The sequence below is a fragment of the Adiantum capillus-veneris genome, chromosome 24 (genome assembly GCF_014529385.1).
Source record: "Adiantum capillus-veneris isolate H3 chromosome 24, ASM1452938v2, whole genome shotgun sequence".
NCBI classification, from domain to species: Eukaryota; Viridiplantae; Streptophyta; class Polypodiopsida; order Polypodiales; family Pteridaceae; genus Adiantum; species Adiantum capillus-veneris.
In genome coordinates, this window is record NC_140954.1 from 115,502,482 (window position 1) to 115,522,086 (window position 19,605).

At 42.9% G+C, this 19,605-nt stretch overlaps 1 protein-coding gene across 1 annotated transcript in view; it reads right to left on the bottom strand.

The window, feature by feature from the left end:
• Positions 1-8,510: 8,510 nt before the first annotated feature.
• The window catches only part of LOC147426994 (serine/threonine-protein phosphatase BSL1 homolog), a 69,595-nt gene continuing 58,500 nt past the window's right edge, over positions 8,511-19,605 (bottom strand). The window contains exons 3-21 of the mRNA XM_086499103.1: positions 13,644-13,722; positions 13,484-13,563; positions 13,300-13,394; positions 13,083-13,182; positions 12,919-12,988; positions 12,632-12,733; positions 12,419-12,500; positions 11,874-12,041; positions 11,411-11,582; positions 11,128-11,344; positions 10,880-11,050; positions 10,559-10,797; positions 10,401-10,485; positions 10,226-10,324; positions 9,934-10,133; positions 9,781-9,856; positions 9,490-9,625; positions 9,268-9,407; positions 8,511-9,094 (exon numbers count right to left, since the gene is read on the bottom strand). Of these exons, the coding sequence (XP_086355229.1) occupies positions 9,011-9,094; positions 9,268-9,407; positions 9,490-9,625; positions 9,781-9,856; positions 9,934-10,133; positions 10,226-10,324; positions 10,401-10,485; positions 10,559-10,797; positions 10,880-11,050; positions 11,128-11,344; positions 11,411-11,582; positions 11,874-12,041; positions 12,419-12,500; positions 12,632-12,733; positions 12,919-12,988; positions 13,083-13,182; positions 13,300-13,394; positions 13,484-13,563; positions 13,644-13,722 (2,395 nt within the window). The 3' untranslated portion in view covers positions 8,511-9,010. The remainder of the gene's footprint in view (positions 9,095-9,267; positions 9,408-9,489; positions 9,626-9,780; positions 9,857-9,933; positions 10,134-10,225; positions 10,325-10,400; positions 10,486-10,558; positions 10,798-10,879; positions 11,051-11,127; positions 11,345-11,410; positions 11,583-11,873; positions 12,042-12,418; positions 12,501-12,631; positions 12,734-12,918; positions 12,989-13,082; positions 13,183-13,299; positions 13,395-13,483; positions 13,564-13,643; positions 13,723-19,605) is intronic.

The following is a 19,605-nucleotide window of genomic DNA, read 5'->3' on the forward strand; positions in this document are numbered from 1 at the left end:
TACTTAATTAGCACGCTAATTACTCAATGCAAGAGAGAGAGAGAGAGAGAGAGAGAGAGAGATATTGTGTAGACTCAATGATAACTTGATTATTAATAAACAAATAACATTTTTTTAGTGTACAAGAGAAAGCTACTTTATGTAGTAGCAGCAAGTGGCTAGGTGCACCTCTCAAGGGTTACATAGCATCTCTTTGAAAGGTCAAGGAATCAACCAAGTGGTCACATATAGCTCCTAGAAATATGAGAGGATATCTTGGACTCTTATGCAACTCACCATGCCAAGTGTACTAAAGATCTGCCCTCACATGCTCATATGATGACTGGATTGTTTTCTATAGAAGAGATGATTCCCACACGAACTGTCAATATAGGTCAAAGGCCACAATCCCAACATCCCTACTCAAAATGGAAGCTAGCACTCATGATCATGGAAGCTACCGCTCCTCCATTGGTGGCTATCCGGTAGCTACAAAGGCTGCACAAGATCTAGTCGCCACCTAAACCATGACCTACAAGAGCTAGAATCTACCAGCTTTGGTAGATACCAATTATGGTAGCAACTAGCTTTGCTATTAGCTCTAATAGCTACCACATTTAGTAGATAACATCTATAAAGAAACTAGAGCTAGTAGCTATCAAATTAAACCTAGTGGCTACCCGAGTTAAACCTAATACCTATTAGAGTCTAATTTTTAAGCTTTCAAACTTGAACCTTCAAGCTACCATGAACCTAGTGGCTGCCAAAACTAAAAATTATGTCTATCAAAGCTAAACCTACTAGCTCACCCTTTACCTTCAATTCAAATAGTGCTTGTTATTTGTGTTTACATGCTAACACACTATCTAAGCTCGAAGCTTAATAATGTTTCTTTCCAAGTTCATTGAATAATAAAAAACTTACTATGTAGGTAGAATTCTTCCTTGCTTTCAAAACAGAGTCATCCAGAGATTGAGATTCATCAAAGAGAGTTTGAGAAGCTAAAGCCTTATTTCATTCACAAACTTCAAGATTAATACACTTGTCATTGCATCGCTCATGTTCAAGTGTCTTTCTAAAAGGAAGCTATCAACCATATAAGCCATATATCTCAAGGTCTCCATTGGAAAGAGTGCATTAATCAATCTGCTATATGTGGTGCAGACGACATATGCAAAGCTCACACCAAAACATACTCAAGCTAATCAAACTATGGGAATCAATATAACACACATGATGATGGCAGTGTGACAAGGTACAAGGCAAGGTTTCTGACCAAGGGTTATGCACAAATGTATGGGATTGATTATGAGGAGACTTTCAACCTTATAGCTAAGATGTTTATCATTAGTGTTTTTAATGCATTGGTTGCAGCTTTAGGATGGGTGTTGAAACAAAATAGATATTATAAATGCTTTCTTGAATGGCGACTTGGATTGTCTTTATGGAGCAGCCATAGGGTTATGTGAATGTGAGGTTATGTGATCTTGTAGGTTAAAGAAAGCATTATATGGGCCGAATCAGCTTGGTATGAGAGGAAGGTGGAATTCCTCATCTCTTTGGGTTTTGAATGTCTGATGCAGATTATTAATTGTATGTGCAAAAGAATGAAGCAAGAATTGTGGTGATATGCATCTATGTGGATGAGTTGATTGTTGTTAATAATGTGGCTGAAGTAGAGGGTTTACATGCTCTATGTATGCAGGAGTTTGAAATGAAAGACTTGGGAGTCTTGTGGTATTTATTGGGCATTGAAATTGTTCACATGGAAGAGGGTGTATGGCTATCACAAAGACAATATGATCTGGACATGTTGAAAAGTATGGTATGGCTTATTGTAAGCAGATTGCGATGTCCTTATATCAGGATTTGAAGTTGGAATGATGCAAGTCAAGTGCTCAAGAGTGCTACCATGTACAGGAAGATAGTTGGTAGCTTGATCTACTTGACTATCTCATGTCCAAACTTGAGTTACACAATTGGATTGGTGAGTCAGTTTATGCAATCTCCCAGGAAACCATACTTGGATGTAGTGAGGAGCATATTATGCTATGTGAGTGCTACTCTTGATCATGCACTCTTTTAGAGGGCTGATGTTGAGTTGTAGCTCTATGGTTACAAGAATGCAGATTGGACTGGTAGCATGTATGATTGCAGGTCAATCGGTGGATTCATGTTTTCGCTTGGAAGTGTTCCTGTCACATGGAGCAGCAAGAAGAAAATTGCGGTTCCTCTATCAAGTACAGAAGCAGAGTACAAAGGTGCTACAATGGCGGCATATTAGGTAGCATGGTTCGGATTGCTACTTCAGGCCTTTGGAGCACAAGAACAGAGGCCGGTTGTCATCTATTGTGACAACCCTAGCGCATACAGTTGGCTTGGAATCTAGCGTTTCATGCAAGGAGGAAGCACATTGAGATGCATTACCACTTTATCAGAGAGAGGGTCTTGACATGCGACATCTACCTTGAGTACGTGACGACGAATGTACAAGTTGCAGATATCTTCCACAAAGGCCCTTGGAGTGCATAAGTTGCAACAATGTTGAGTGATGCGTGGCATACGAGAGATGACATTGAGCTTGATGGGGAGTGTTGAGATATTAAGCTCAACATTTACTACTTCTGGATGACTTTCACCAACAGTCATCATCACCAACGTGCCTTGGTGGATATGCTTATCTTCAACAGTGATACTACACTTGGACTATATTGACTTGGTCTACCTACCGGAGTGGTGGCATACTTGTCCATCCAGCTCCGTCACTAGCGGTTCACACTGGACCGTTCTACTAGTTTCCTCTTATGTTATATTTTTCCTTTTATTGTATTGTAGACCTTTTATCTTTACTCAGTGAAGAAGAAGAAAAAAAAGAAGTTTTTGTCTGCATCTATGTGTGTGTGTGTGCTTACAAGAGCTCAAGCTCTCTCCTTCTCTTTCTCGTAACACAAAATAAACAGTGTGGTAGTCTATGTTTGTAGTCTTTTTCAAACTCTAGTTGTGGCAGCACCTCTTCTTCCATTCTTGTATGGGGCATTCATTGTCGATGCATCCATCTCTTCTTGTCCCATGGCTTCAATTACCTTAGTTTTAGCATTCTCTTTAGGATTCTTGCACACCACTCTTGCATGAAAGCAATGATGATTTCATTCATTGGGTCAAATAGTGCTACCATCATTAAAAATTTAAAAATTAAAAAGAAAATCACTTGCTTGGTTCCTCTTTTCCTTCTTTTGCATCATCCTCATTGCTTGTAAGAGAGAGAGAGTCTTGATTCTTGAGCTTTCTCCACTACCGAAGGCTCCTCCTATGAAGAGCTTATTTCTCTAGTGAAGTCTCCTATTGTGGAGGAGCTTCCTTCTCATGAACATCTTTCTTTGCCACACTACATATCTCAATCTCTCTCACCTCGTCCATTTTTGCTTCCTTCTTAGTAGCTATCACATCCTCCACATTTGCTTCCTCAAGATTCATAGAGTTGAAAGCCACAATTTCTTCCTTTAACCCAGGATGCTCAACTTGTGCACAAAGAAATTATGTGTTGTTCATTATAGTCAAATTTTACAACAACACAAAACATGAAGTGCAAAATGTAAGTGAAGAGAAACCGATTAAACCTTCTTTGATCACTTCAACCCTAAAATTAAATCAAGTAGCAAGCTGGCATGATTACTTGCTTGGTATCAATGGGTGGCCTCTATGCAGGGATGGGCAGCTATCAAGCAATCATGGGCAACTACGAGGAAAGAGTAGGTGGCTACCAAGGCAAACTAGCTAGCTACCAGGAAATACATAAGGTTCCATAAAAATGGGGAGGTATCTTTAAAAATGATGTATAGCTACCACGAGAGATGGCTAGATACCATAACCACATTGGTAGCAACCAATTGGTACCATAACCACATTGGTAGCGACCAATTGTGTAGTCAAACTACCAAGAAAGATTGGTAGCCACCACTATGGGCCTACAAGTTGTGAGTAGAATGTTGGCTTACTACCAAGAGCGATCAAGCCGCATTGGAAAAGAGGCAGTCACCAAGTTATCCACCAAGCTAGACTAGTACAATAGCAGCCACCCGCATTAAAAATAGAAGAGATTAAGTTACTCAGTAGCCACTAGGATACTTTGATACACACAGCTATTTTGGTGGTGGCCACTAGGCTACGCTTAGAGCCATCAAGTTAATGTGGTAGCCACCATGCTAATTTGGTAGACATCCACAATGCTACTAGCTCTAGTAGCTACTCTGGTAACTGAGTAGCTAACCTATTGGCTACTTTGGTAGCAACCGACCATGCAACTAGGTCTGGAAGCTACCTGGATACTCTAGTATACACTAAATTACTATGGTCTTGGTAGCTATCTCTATGGGCCAGGTAGCTAGTAGGTTGTGTTTGGGAGCTACCTCTATGGACATGAGAGGTCAACACTGCAATTAAGTGGATAAGTAGCTATGACCTCGCTATCTAAGCTTGCCAAAGGCATCTACCCACTAATCTTGGGCAGTGAATCTACATGCAAATATCGCCTACATTAAATTTTCTATAAAAGATACTATTGCTCAATCTATGAGGCATTGAACAAGAGCGAAGTTCACAATGACTCTCGCAACATGCCTTTCAGATCTTTGTGTAATTTGGGTTGTCAAAAACAAATGCTTTCAAATCCTTCGGATCTATAAATACTTTGATCAGTACCATACACTCATTCAAAAGCTTAGGCTATGTCTTAAAGCACGCCCTTCTCCATAGTTCTTTCAAAATTGGCAAGCTTCCAAGCTCAAGGGACTTGGATAGAATCTGGGAGGAGGAAGAAAAGGAATGTTGAGAGAACTAGCTTCAATGTCCCACATAATTTTGGCTATCGTTATCTATTTGGGAGAGATGAGAGTACATTCCTGAGAGGGACGCAGGGAGAATTGGCTTCAACATCCCACTTGCTTTTGGTTGTCCTTGTCTATTTGGGAGAGGTAGGAGAGACATTGTTGCACACATAGGAATGATGGGTGAAACGGCTTCAATATCCCATCTAATTTTGGTTGTCCTTGCCTGTTTTTGGGAGAGGTGCGAGAGGAGGGGGCTTATTAGGCGCCTATTACAACATACACTATTGGGGGTGAGCAAGAGAGTGACTCTCCCAATTTTGAAGAGGAGTCTCATTATTAGCACTTGCATCAAGAACTTTTCTTTTGTTTCTCCCAAGCACTCACCTTACATGAACATGTACTTAAATTCCAAATTCCTCACTCAAAAAAGAGCATATACCAAAGGCTTTTCTCATTGGATTTTTTTGCTTTGGTCATTTAGGTTTTAGACCCTAGTCTATCAACACTTGTCAATGTCCTCTTCTACATATTCCTTCTACATATTACATTAGCAATAAGCGATTTTCTACCTATGCTCAATGGAAAAAGAATCCGAGTAAGGACGTACAAGTTTCAATTGTGCTTTGCCAATAGTAGATCTCATCTTCAAAGCATCTCACCAACATCTACTAGATTGTATCATCAAAATTAACACAAAATTTAAAACATAGATCGCAATCTATGTACCTCAAATAGGAGGAGAAAAGATTATCAGTAGATACGTCTAGTAATGCTTAGTGCAAAGCTATGAAGGGTTTGACATGATAAAGGAAAGAACCACAAATGGTGGTAAAAAATCCAAATTTAAACCAAAAAATGACTTAACATCCAAACTATGAAAAGTTGGTGTCAAGAGTCCCAACATCCCAAACTATGACATGGAGAATGCATAGTACAACATAGATGCAAAACTCTAGAATTGATGCATCATGATACATGTACCCCATGCCCAGTTTCATTTGCTAGTTTATACACTTCCCATAGGACTATTCTAGGTCTTATGGTAAAGTTTGACTAAATTTGGATTGAATTTACTTATGTTTAGTTTTGTTTTATGATCAAGTTATGGCCAACAACAAGAAAATGTGATTTCAGTCACCTGGCTAGTTTTGTGATATCTTACAAGATGCCTCGACAATAGAAGCCCATCATAATCACAACATATAAACTAACTTATGTGGAGAATAATGAAAATTTCTCGACCAACAAGAGCACACCAAGGCAAAAATCTTTAAAGGAGAGAAGGAAGATCTCAAATCATACGCCCCAAACAACACATATTGTCATGTCAAGGGATGACACGAGCTAAGGAGGAGGCGTTTGGAGATGTTGACTATGGATACCTTTGCAACCCTCAACTCAACATCTCCCAGCCACTCCTCTTTGAGGTGCCTATGGCAAGGGAGGAATATCGTTAGATCTTTTCTTGCTCCTCTTTGACTTTGGTTTTTGGTATTGATGATGGTTTCCTTTGTTCTTTTGTTCACATGCCTCATTTTCATGTTGATATTTATCAAGGGAAAAGGGGTGTATCACACAGAACATCACCTTTAACATTTTCACAACAAGAACTAGGTGACCTACCAAGGAACTTGTGAACCATGCTCCACTTGATGTCTTATGCTCTCCATAACATTATTGGCCTTCAAAAGTGGCTTTTATTCAAGTCTTGCTCAGTTGACCAAGTTGAATAGAACGAAGTCACCCACATTGCAATTGAACTACCTTCAAAAACATGATCAATTCTTTTGTACTTGAGAACTAGGTAACCCATCAAGGATTTTTTTGATAGGGCTACTTGTGCATCATCCTCCTCCAATTAATGCGTTACAATCTCCCACTGTTCCGAGAGGACGACGATGTGTATCTCTAAATCATGCCAAAATTTTCTCCCACGATTGGAAGCAATGCTGGAACCTTATTTCTGTTGTTGCCTTAGTGAAAACACACACCACTCTCTCCTCCGTAATAGACCTTTTTTATCAGATTTCAACAGCTAGAAAAATTTGTCACAACTGAAGTAAAAAAAAAAATACTGTTCACTCCGGCAATCCAAAACTGTGCATTTATGCCATTTTCTACAAATTGGCTGTTTGCACAACAAGGCACAGAAAAAACAGACTCGTTTTTCGGCGGGGAAGCCTTAATTTGAACACCTTCACAATAACCAGTAAAAGATATCATGATGACTTCAAGATATCACATGGCAAATACAAATACCTGCCAGTGTTCAATCCAATATTCTTATCCAAAGTACATGTCATACAAAAAGCACGTGACACTCATTAGCTGCATGAAGGAAAAGATGACATTAAAGCCCCGGAGGGTCCACACTTGAGTTCACCCATATATTTAAAAGAGTTACAAAATTACATGTACAAGAGGGGCTAAAAACAGAAAGTTTCAAAAAAAAAAGGGTCTTTTAATTCATGTTGGAGTGTGTGGAGGGGTTCTATAAATACGTCTTGAACACATAACCTAAAGGTATTTTTAAAGGTGGAACCCTCGATATTAAAGCATACAACAAGACCATCTCACAAATCCTTGAAACACACATTATACGATTTACTGTCTGGTTTCATTGTACTTCTGATGTGCTCTACAGAAATATTTATTAGGATCTCAATGTCAGCAACAGACACGTTGCCTTGGTATTTCTCCAACTCATGTTGACAATGGAATTGGCAAAGAATACAATACTGAACTCATTGAATGGGACCCACATGAAAACCAGTAACTTCTGCCTTACTCAAAATGATTACTGGCCATCGCGAATAGCATTCATAAAATTATTTGATAAAAACTCAAGCTATTGCAAACAGTTCTGCACTTTAGTCCCATAATGTAGCCTGACAACCACCGTTAAACCATGCAATTTAACTAGAACATCAAAACGTTGTGAAGAGAGCAATGAGAGGGCCTATAATTGTGACTCAAAAGCATTTGGTTGCGCATTCGAATCCTATGCTCATATCCCCTCAAACTTGCACGACATCGTACCCAACGTATTTCCTACACCTTCACAGAGTCGCAAGACAGGACGGTGTCCCTTGAACATTTGAGTAAGCTTTCCTCTGCCTGGAACGATTCAAACTTCATCCTTGATGGTCACTTTAGCATTCTCACTCTACTTGTCAATGATACTTGATATGAATCCTCGGGTGATGTTATCTCGCCCTTACCTGCCAGACCCTATTTACACGTGTTTAAAGAGTTCTAAAGGGACACCCCCCTTGTGGACTTTGAATATTAAGTGCAATTCAAAACCATTCAATAAATAGCTCTTCAATATGGTTGTTAATACAATCCCACAAGGAGGTGATGGGTAATGAGGAAGTGAAAATTTGCAGATGTTAACCTCGTAACACAGCCACAACTCTTAAAATCAGAATGCCCATCAGATAGACACTAACAGCCTTGAGAGATACTTCCCCCTTTTGTGCCCTGCCAAAAAATATGAACTTGCTCTAGATGGTATGGCTCAAGACTGATGAGTCGGAATACGATTGCAACGAAACTTTGCAGGGGCAGGGGGCTTACATCATCCTGGAGGGTATAAAATTATTTACAGAATAAGCTAAAGAACCATGAAGATGTATAAGCACCCTTTCATGCCTTACATGAAATTAGCCACTCAACACAGTTGCATCAGTAATGGACATAACAAAATCATAATTTTGTTGCATTGATATTCTCTCTTTATCTGAAACAGCTACTTATACAAGCTCTTTGAGTAGGTCCCATCTGTCTTCATGACAGGTAAATGGCCCGGTAAAAAGCCACACAAAGACCACATTTAAAAGCACAGGCATAGCTTACCTTTTTATTTGAAACACAAATGAGAAACATACAACGTGAATCCAAGGAAAATTTCAGAAACGCTAGGAAAAATTTTCTCAAACTCTTGATCTCGGCTAAAGAACGACCAAATCTGAAGGAACTCCTGAAGCTACCATGGCATTTCAGACTCACATTTGGAAGAATCTAGCTTGGACTTCAGCAAATAGATAAATTGAGAGAGAGAAAACCTCTACAGGACTACTTGGGGTAAGGCATCTTACAAGTGTGAGATCTCTATAAAGCTGATTTGGCTATGGTCATCAACCCAACCTACCCATATACCATCACATACCTTGAGCTATGTACAGTGCCGGATAATTCCGGCCTCAAATCCAAGCCAATGAGCTCCGATCAGTAGCACTATGAGGTCTGCCTCGCGTTGGTGTTGGTGGCCTTTGTGAGTTCAGCTCCTGCAAAGTTCAAGCAATGATAAGACCAATATTAAAACAGCAGCAGAGCTTACCCCCATATTGTAAAGTAGAAATGTAGAAGCAAGCATGGCAACACAAAATCCTGTATCAGGAGTTCTGAGGTTACCATTAGTATAAAGACAATGTGCAAGAACAGTGCACGTCTACTTTACCTGCATCCAAGTCTCCTCCATAAATCCATCCCCAGGCACTTCTTGAGATCCTACAACAGGAGGAAGAGGATGGATAAGCTTTGGCACCACGACCAAGTCTCTTCCCAAGACAAGAAGGGCTCCTGCATTATTCGCAGTTCCTGCAAGAATATTCTCAAAGTTACATAGAAGAAGTTTAGAGGAGAAGAATGGCGGAGCACAGCCACTTAAGCTTTTACTTACCACAGTAATTGGTGGCAGAGAAAAGGGTTATCAGATGGCCTTGGGCGAAGCGCTCAAAACCATCCATTACGCACTCGTGAGCCCTCACAATCAGCTGTAGATTGTTATTCTTACAAAAGGCGATGACACGATCTGGCTGCAACGAAATATACAATGCAACACGAAACATTTAAGCAATGTAGCATCTTTCACGAAAAAAGGTTCCTCGCATACACCACAACTGTGCACCATGCAACCTGAATCATTTAAGCAATCTAGCATATTTGACAACAAAAAGTTCCTAATACACACCCCAAATGTGACCAAGCCCGGCCCTCGAGCATTTGGACGGAGCCCTTCAACACTATCATTCTCCGTTGGGTCAGACCTGAGCACAAATATCCTTAGCATGTCACAAGAAAAGTTGACGTTATGTAGGACACCACAGGCAGTAAAATATTATACCACAGGAGATCCATTAGCACCACAGATCCAGCATCCATAGAAATTGGTCGTTGCAAGCTCTCAATTTGAGATACGTAGTTTATTGATCGACCAATCCCTCCATGCATGCAAATTATTCTATTTTCTATCAGTGCTGCTAGAGGAAGCCAGTTAAAGAGTTGATTGAAACGATGCCATGCCCATATACCATCCTTTTCACCCTGCATGCAACACACATGTGACACACATCTTAAAGAGCAGTAATATGATTTGCAACTGCTGATTCACAAAATATGCCCAGACAGTGGAATACCATTCTTTCAATACATTCAATGCGAAATCCAAAAAGAGCGTTGATGTCAGCTGCTTCATGATTGCCACGGATCAAATGGACGTGCTCAGGATATTCAATCTGGAGTTATAATAACATGATATAGTAGACCATTTTATAATCGGCAGTTAATAGAGCTCATAATGGACCATCTTACCTTCAGAGCTAAAAGTAGACAGATTGTTTCTAAGCTGTGTTGCCCCCTGTCCACATAGTCCCCTAGGAAAAGGTAATCTATATACCTGCATACATGATTGTTGATTGTAACTCTGGTACAGCAAGAAGTAAAGAAAATACAATTGCTGGAGTACTTACGTTATATCCCCAGCAGTAGAGGGATACCCATACTCATCAAACAGCCGCATCAAGTCTCCAAATTGACCATGTAGATCTCCAAATATTTTGAGAGGTGCTCTCAGCTTCAAAACTGTTGGCTCACGCTGAAAGATTTGTTCGACAGTATCACACAGCTCTGAAACATCATTGCCATCTAAGAAAAATTGCCGCCTGGTAGGAGGTTTCCAGCAGCGCGGTAACAACAATTGTGAAATGATCTGCAGATTTCAAGTTGCATCGTCCTCAATAGCCCTGTCATCCAAATCATGGGCATGATGAAGTATGTCAAAGAAAACCCACCTTCTTATGCAAACCTCTTGTAGACATCTGTCTGTCCAGTAATCTTCGTGCAGCGATGCTGCTGTCCACATTTCCATAACTCACTCGGCGACCCTCATTCTCAAATTGATCCAAAGAGAGTTGTCTGACAAGGCCCCCCAAGGCACCCCCAGGCTCTTGAGCAACCACCACCTGGCACAACAACCAATAAGTGAGTTTTTCTAGCAAGTTGAAACCCTACCTCTTCTCAAACCTTGAAAAGCATATACCGCTCTGTGGTGCAATCGCACAGGAAAGAATGGGTCGAGCATTGTGACCGTTGAAGCATCATTTCCATTGGTATCAGGCACTGGAGCCACTGGAGCTTCTTCACCCATGGACTCATCTGCGTTACTCAGTACCTCTGCTGCTCTCGCACTTTCATAAGCTGGCCGCATTGCTTCTGCCTCTGCCATGGATGCTTTTAACAGTTCCTCCTCTCCTTTCCTAAAACATAGCACATCAAAATTGCAGTTTGTGATTATGGAGGCACAATATAAAACCAGCACCTACCTTTGAGCTATGCCTTGCTCCATTGACATGACACCATTAGCAGGCCCTTCACCTGTTCCTGGCTTGTTTGTGCTGGAAACATTTCTTCCTTCTTGCACAGAAGCAGGCAAGAATTGTGAACTCTCCAGAGCTGGAGGGTCTTCAGCTTCTAGAAGATCATCTAAAATAAATTCTGAACACAGCAGCAACATCATTACCAAAAGTCAGTGAGGGGAAACACTGAGAAAACATCAAAGCAGAAACCTTTTGGCAAATGACATCCAGAAGACAAGCAGCTATTGTTCCCAGAGAAAATTACAATTTAGCATGTCATAGCCAAGATAAGATGGAGTGTACGCAGCACTTTAAGTAGGTGCAGCTTATCAAGATATGAAGCCAGAATGAACATGAGGGGAGGGGAGGGGAGGAGACAAGAAAAACTAAACTCAGCTAAGTATTCAAGAAACCAAAAATCTTGTATTACCTCCTCTGAGCCCACCATAGACATAAACTTTGCTACCAACAGCTGCTGCTGCATGGCGGCAACGACTTGTTGATTCAACAGTTCCTGTATCTTGACTTGGTCTACTTAAACGTGGGCTTGTGACCACTCCGTTACGATCAAGCCAAAGAGCAGCATTTGTATCCAAGACTGGAAATTAAAAAGGCTGTTTAATCGATTGTGCACTAATGAACTGTAGTAACATGCGACAATGTTAGCTTTAACAAAATGGAGGTTAACATGAATTATTACTAGAAGTTAATCTCCGTCAATAAACATCATAGGCATCACACATAAGGAAGTAGATTTGTATCGATTGGTGGAAGCTTTAATAACTGGAATTCCACCCACACAATGAAATATGATTAACATAGAAAACTGAAGCATGCCGCTAATGCAAGAACATGTACAACAGCTTCTTTATATAATTAGAGCCCTTGCTAGGAAGCACTGGTGCTTACGGTTGTAATGGCCTGATAAAACTATTAGATGCTGATCCTCTTAAATAAAGAGCAAAATCACCTTACCTGCAGCGCTTGCAGGTCCCTCAACCATCCTGCCCCCTCTAAGAGCACCACCAATAACATGAAGCCGCGAGTCCACAAAAACCTGATTCCAAGGACCAAATTTGTCCTTCAGATAAGCAACACGATCTTGCAACACACACAATCAAAACATGCACGAATATGCTTTGATTATCTACTTCTTGCACATCCAGTCATTAAAATCTTGGCACCTACAGCTGCATGCTGGTAACGTGGACAAGGAGCAACTCCAGGTGCGCGAGCCCATTCCCAACTCCCATCCCGGTGTTTGATCAGAGCATGCGCGCTGTCAAGAGGCTGCAAAAACAGGGTTTTAAAAAATAGCAGGACAGTGTAAATTAACGGCTTTCAAAACAAGATTTTTACAGATCTCCACTTGAAGTAGGGGACTGATTAAGTCATTTAAGTCTTGTAAATAAGCAAAAAAACCATGTAAAAGCTAACAAAATTTATCAACAGCAGCTATGCAGCTATAAACATACCATTCCACTGCCATCTCTACCACCACAAACCAGAAGTAAACCATCTGCCCGTGCACTTGCAGTCGCATACCTGAAACAGCTTGAATTGTTTCTTGCTAACAAAAGAACAGCCACGAACAGACACCAAACTCAAAAGCAGTAAAAGATCAAAGGTAAGTGATTACATGCATGATGGTAGGGTGTCCCCTACTGGTTCAAGTTTCTTCCATACATAAGGTTTGGTAGCAGTATCCAAACACCATGCGTCAGACATATATTTGTTTCCTACGTTAAACAGGTGCGAATATTCACTACCTTTCTTAAAGACTATCCTGCATCTGGATAAAACACAGATATAAACTCTCCACCTATACTTTTGCATATAACGTCATCACAACTGACCATCATTTCCGCCAACAGCAACAAGGAATCTTTGTTGAACCAGTGCCATCACATGGCCATACCTAGGACCTGGGCCCCGCCCCTGAACCACCACTCTGATATCATCAAAACAAGCACGAGATTTATAAGCAATCCTTATCCATAGAGCTCTTTCATCCTTCGTGCCAGTTAAAGCTTTGAATACCTGTGCCACTTCGGTTTCGAAGGAGTCAAGTCAAGAACGTATAGATCCTCTGTTGCATGTCCAGCGGGTCCAATGCCTCCCTGCAGCTTCCATTGGTCATAGTGAACTCCAAATAACATCCTTTGGACCAGGAAACCACAAATATCAATCTAATTCAAACCTGTGTGACAACCATTGTACCAACAGCAGTTGTGGCATGAGCTGCACGTGGTGAAGGCCGCTCTCCAGTAGGATGTAACCTTTAGGAAAGCTTAAATCAATAAGGGAACTTTCAAACATGGCAGAGACAACAGAAGCATCTCCAAACCATCTAATGAACTTCAACGAACAGTTGAGAAATTTATTTATAAAAGCAGAATGGGTGAGCTCATGAAGGGGACGAATGTTACAAAGGAGCAATTGCAGAAAAAGATAATTCACAAAAACCATTCCCACACTTGGGGGCTCTCTTCAGTGGTCCTTCCTCATCGGTCCTATTGTAAGGAAGGGCAGTGGATATTCGCGACACTTCTTCCCCAGTATGTGTTCATAGGTGCAACAGTTGTTCAAAAGACTATCCACATCCACAATACAAAATGCAACACCTTGTAACGCTGCACAAAAAGCTACTTAAATCTGTAATAATCTGATTCCTTTCATTCAACATAGCCACTGAGATTCAAAGGAGCACAATACAACAGAAAGAGCAAACAAAGATACTATTGTAATGAAGATGTCTAGTACCCAAATAGTACTTCAGATATCTCTCTCCGCATGCAGGGCATTGTTGAGAAGCACAGAGCAGATCCTACAAGGTTCTTTACAAAGGAGGAGATTGGCACCATGATGCAGCGGCCCATGAGAGTTTGAGAGTACTTACAGGGACAGCCCACTGAGGAGCCCAGGCTTTGGTTATCTCCCTATAATAAAGCAACCCTAGCGATGAAAAAAAGTAGAGGCAGGGGACTGTCCAGATGAAAAATCCTAGGGTTGAAGGGTATCGACTAGACCTGGCTGATGGGGCAGCTGGCAATGTTACATGCTTGGACACTCCAAGTGACAAATCAATAGCAGCACACAAACAGAAACTGCAAAATCACGGAACTTGATGAGAGAGAGAGAGAGAGAGAGAGAGAAATGAAATGAAATGAAATGTTATATTAACGTCTTCAAAAGGCCATAGTGACCTATGAGACCAGAAAGTTACAAGGTGGTGGATCTGATACAAAGTCAGAGTAACAAACTAACAACAGTACAAAACAAAGATATATACTATGGGATCCTAGACTGGTCGATGTGAACTAAGCAAAAAAGGGGCGGCTTGCTGGGATAGCTGAATCACAGGAGATCTAGCATCGATCGTTGGCGGATCTCATCAATCTCCTCCATGGTTGGTAGTTTGACCGGGCAGAGTGCTCCGAATCGTCTGATGTAGCCTCCGTCGATGTTGTGTGGTCCTCCGCAGTCGTAGGCGCCTAGATTTCCCCAATTCAGTCGCTCGGTCGATCAGTGTGCCTCTGGTGTGAGACGAGGGGGATCTCTGCTGTGGGAGTGGCTCTTGCGGCTGTCCCACGTCTGCTCTGAAGAAGTCTGTGATCCGTCTTTGAGACTGGCTAGCCTCGCCACTCATCAGGCTATCTCTGTGTCTGCGTAGCTCGAGCAAGAATAGACCCAGGCATCTCTGATCCTCGTATCCCATGACTCTTGAGAGTGGTCCAAAACCCACTCTGAACAAGCAATGGAAGCGGCCTCGTATCTCGTAGTAGACGGGGCAGCGGCATGTGTAGTGCAACTCTGTCTCAGGCTCCATGTCGCACAAGGGGCATGTCCTGGCCTCTGCTGGTACTCCGCTGTATCTCCCAGTCTCAATCCGCAGCTAGTGAGAAGATGTGCGTAACTGGCCAATAGCACATCGTATCCCATGGGACACGTGGGTGTCCATGTATCTGGGTCTCGTCACAAAACCATCCTCCGTAAGCTGGAGAAGGTGGTCTCTGTAGAAAGCCATCTTCGTGCCCAATTCCTAAGCTGGCTGTATCCATGTCCTCCTAGTGTCTAGCTGGGTCAGGTCTTGGCGGATGAGCTTGGTGATCTCTGACTGTGTAAGAGTGAGAGATGGTGCAGCCAATGAGTACTGGAATGGTGGCAGCCTGTCTGTGCTGAGCCCATGAGCCTGAAACCATGATGCCATCTCCCCGTACCAGCATGTTGTATCTCCTTGCATGGCTAACTATCGAGAGGACTCAAGTGCTATGCGAGCATATCTGTCTCTAGGAAGTTCCCATGTGCGGTTTATGAAGGAGACTGATCTAGTGAGCGCCTCCACCACTAGTGGGGGGGGCGCTAGCTCTGCTCGGATAATGGCCTGTGGTACTGATGCCTTGGCTCTAATGAGCCGCGAGATCATAGAGAAATGAAATGAAATGATATATTAACGTCTACAAAAGGCCAAAATGACCTATGAGACCAACTGATTACAATGATGAGTCTAGTACCAAGTCTGGGTACAAACAAAGAAAACTACAAACAAAGAAACTGATAGGAGTGCTACCGACTCCTATGGGTGGCTGGTAGGCTGATCAATGGTATCATGCCATAAAGGTACAAAGTGGGGATAAGTGTCACCATGATACAATATAGCAGTAGCATGAAGCCTATCCTGATCGACACTCTGGGTGTCGTCCTAGAATCCTGTGGATCCTCTGCCGCAATCTCCGCCGGTGCTGCGTGGCTCCCCTCCTCAGTCGCGGTCGTCTCGATCTCCCTAACTCTATAGCTCGATCAATGAGAGTACCGCTGGTGTGTGTATGGGTGGGAACCGAGCTCTGTGATGGTGGTGTCCCCTCTGCCTCTGTGGTACTCAGGCTGAAGAAATCTGAGATGCGTCTATGAGACTGTCTCTGTCTTTGCCCACTCAATAGAGCGTCTCTATGTCTCTGTATCTCAAGTAGGAATAATCCGAGACATCTTTGATCCTGATATCTCATGACTCTATCTAACAAGTCAAAACCATCTCTGAATAAACAATGAAAGCGTCCCCGTATCTCATAGTAGACTGTGCAGCGACATATGTAGTGAAACTCTATCTCTGGCTCTGCATGGCATAACTGACATATCCTACTGTCTGCTGGTGTGAAGATGTGCGAATCTGGCCTATAGCACATCGTAACCCATGAGATAGATGTGTGTCCATGTAACTGGGACGTGTGACAAATCCGTCTATCGTGAGTTGGAGAAGATGCTCTCTATAGAAAACCCTCTTCGTACCCAACTCCCGTGATGGCTCTATCCATGTTCTCTTGCTATCAAGCTGGATAAGATCCTGCCGAATGAGTCTAGTAGTCTCCATCCGTGTTAGAGCCAAAGATGGTGCATCAAGAGAATACTGGAAAGGGGGCAGCCTGTCCATGCTGAAACCATGCCTCTGAAACCATGAGCTCATCTGTGCATACCAACATGATGTATCTCCCTGTAATGCCAGCTGTCTAGATGACTCAAGAGCAAGCCTGGCATACCTGTCCCTGGTGGTGTCCCATAAGCTGTGTACAAATGATACTGATCTGGTGAGAGCCTCAACCTCCATAGGTGGGGCAGCCAGCTCCGCTCGTATGATGTCATGTGGGACTGAGGCCTTGGCTCTAATCAACCTAGAAATCATAGATATCAAGGGTCTCTTCATATTACTCCATCCAGCACTGTCAACAGACGGTCCCCAAACCTGAACCCCGTAGTGCATAACTGAAGCCACCAAAGTGTCGAAAAGCCAGAGCTTTGTTCGAGGTTCCTGGAACTGAACCTGCGAACAAATCCTCTCTAAACCACCTAGGGCTGCATAGGCACGAGTCAATCTAGTGTCTGCTGCCACTTTCAGTGTGAACCTCGGTCCACTAAAGACCACCCCAAGATATGTGTATGCATCAGTATACTCCATATTGTCCTGCCCATATGTGAAAGTAGGTGTTGATCTCCTAACCCACTGTGGCGTGGTATTAAATACCATGACCTTGGTTTTACCAAGGTTGACACACAATCCACTATCCTCCGCAAAACTACGCAATGCGTCCAAATGTCTCTGCATACCATCTGGTGAGTCTGATATCAACACAATATCGTCCGCATATAATAAAAGAGGGATCCATGTCCCCGCAAGCTGAGCACCTCTATCTCCACCTCTGTCAATATAATCAGAGACCTCATCAACCTACGTACCAAATAAAGTAGAGGACAGTGGGCATCCCTGTTTCACTCCGATAGTGGAGTGAACTATGTCAAATATCCCCTTTGACGTGCGTACATGACCCATCACTGAACTGTACAATGCCATAATCCCCCATATCAGCTCTGTGGGTACCCCCAATTCTATAAGCCGGCGCATCAATCTGGCCCTCGGTACTGTGTCAAAAGCTTTGCGGAAATCCACAAAGCTGCAGTATATCTGTCTACCATGTGCTCGACCCTCCTCGATGATAGCTCTGAGTGTAAGGACATGATCTAGTGTGGAGAAACCCCTCCTGAAACCAGCCTGCCCAGGTGCCCGTATGCCCATAATCTCGGCCATCTCGGCCCAACTGCTCAGCCTATGCTCAAGGATGGATGCATATAACCGTGCCAATGTGTGTCCTACCATGATAGTACGGTAATTCCCCGGTACTGTGGGGTCTCCTGTCTTGAAGATAGGTACAATCGTAGATAATCTCCAAGACTCAGGGAAGCCCTCACACATGACACGGTTGAATAACCGTGCAAGCATCTCTGCCAACAAATCCCCAGCATGTATAATGTGCTCTGCTACCAAACTCTCATGATCCTGTGCCCGTCTGGTCTTCATCCTGTCGATGGCCTCCTTTACCATCTTAGTGGTAAAGAAGGTGCTCGTAGCCGGACATGGCTGTGGTGGATCTGGTAGTGGTGGTTGTCCAGGTACAGTGTATAAAGATGCTACATACTGCCCCCATATCTCTGTAGAAGTAATCACTGGTGGAGTAGACTGCTCATGGAATAGACGCCAAGCCTCTCCTGAATCTCTACTAAGGAAGAGCTGATATAAATCTTGCTCCATCTGGACCAAGAAAGCTCGCTTCTTCCGTCGCACTAGTCGTCGTGTAGCAATACGAGACTGTCTTGCTCCATCTGGACCAAGAAAGCTTGCTTCTTCCGTCGCACTAGTCGTCGTGTAGCAATACCAGCTGTTCTGAGGTATGTGCCCAGAACGACGTCTCTGACCAGGCTGAGTGTGTGGGTGTGCCTCTGTCCGCTGCCCCATGTAATGTCACTGTCAGCATAGATGTGATCTCCTCCACTGTGTATACTGGCTCTGATGTGCATAAAAGCCTACGTATCTCCTCTGCATAGATTGAGTCAATCTCTGTTGTAAAAGTATAGCGTGGATGTCTACCACCCCGTGAGGCCTGAGATGTACTGTACTCAAAGGAGACTGATAATGTCAAAAGTGCATGATCTACTGCTATCCCTACAGGCCTGGGCCCCACCGTGAGAGAGTCGACCCGGCACAACGGAGTTCCGAGCCTAGACGCACTGGTGCCCCTTTCGGTATATCTTTATTATTAGTCGCAACAGTACAGCTCCCAAGGTCCTTTGCTCTCAGATTCTGCATCCAAATGCTGTACAAAGTGAGAGGCACAAGGGTGCTTATAAACAGTACAAGGTTTACCGAAAAGCAAAGCCCCAAAAGCATCTGGCCCCAAAAGCACTCATCCCCAAAAGCTCTGCTCTCCAAACACCACTCATGAAAAGTAGCAAATCTGTCAGCCCAATCTATGGAAATCCGTACAATCCTGCCACGTCAGCACAACAACGCAAAACTCGGAATTCCGTACAGTCTTGCCACGTCAGCATGTCAACGCATTTTACGGGATTCTGCCTCAGAGTCCAAGCTTTTAAATTTTAGGGTTAGGCCCCTCGGTCGGTCCTCCATAAGTTGGGTGGAAACTAGGATTTTAAAAACCCCTGATTCTTCCTGGTTTCAAACTTCATCTTGTCCTCTCGGCCATTTCTTTCAAGTTGGGCACGCCACATTATCACTTTGTGACATCCCCCCTCTGAAAAGAATTGTCAAAGACATGGTCAGGCACATTTGTGTGGAGGGTCTCAAATACAAATCATGACCATTGTTACTTTAGCAA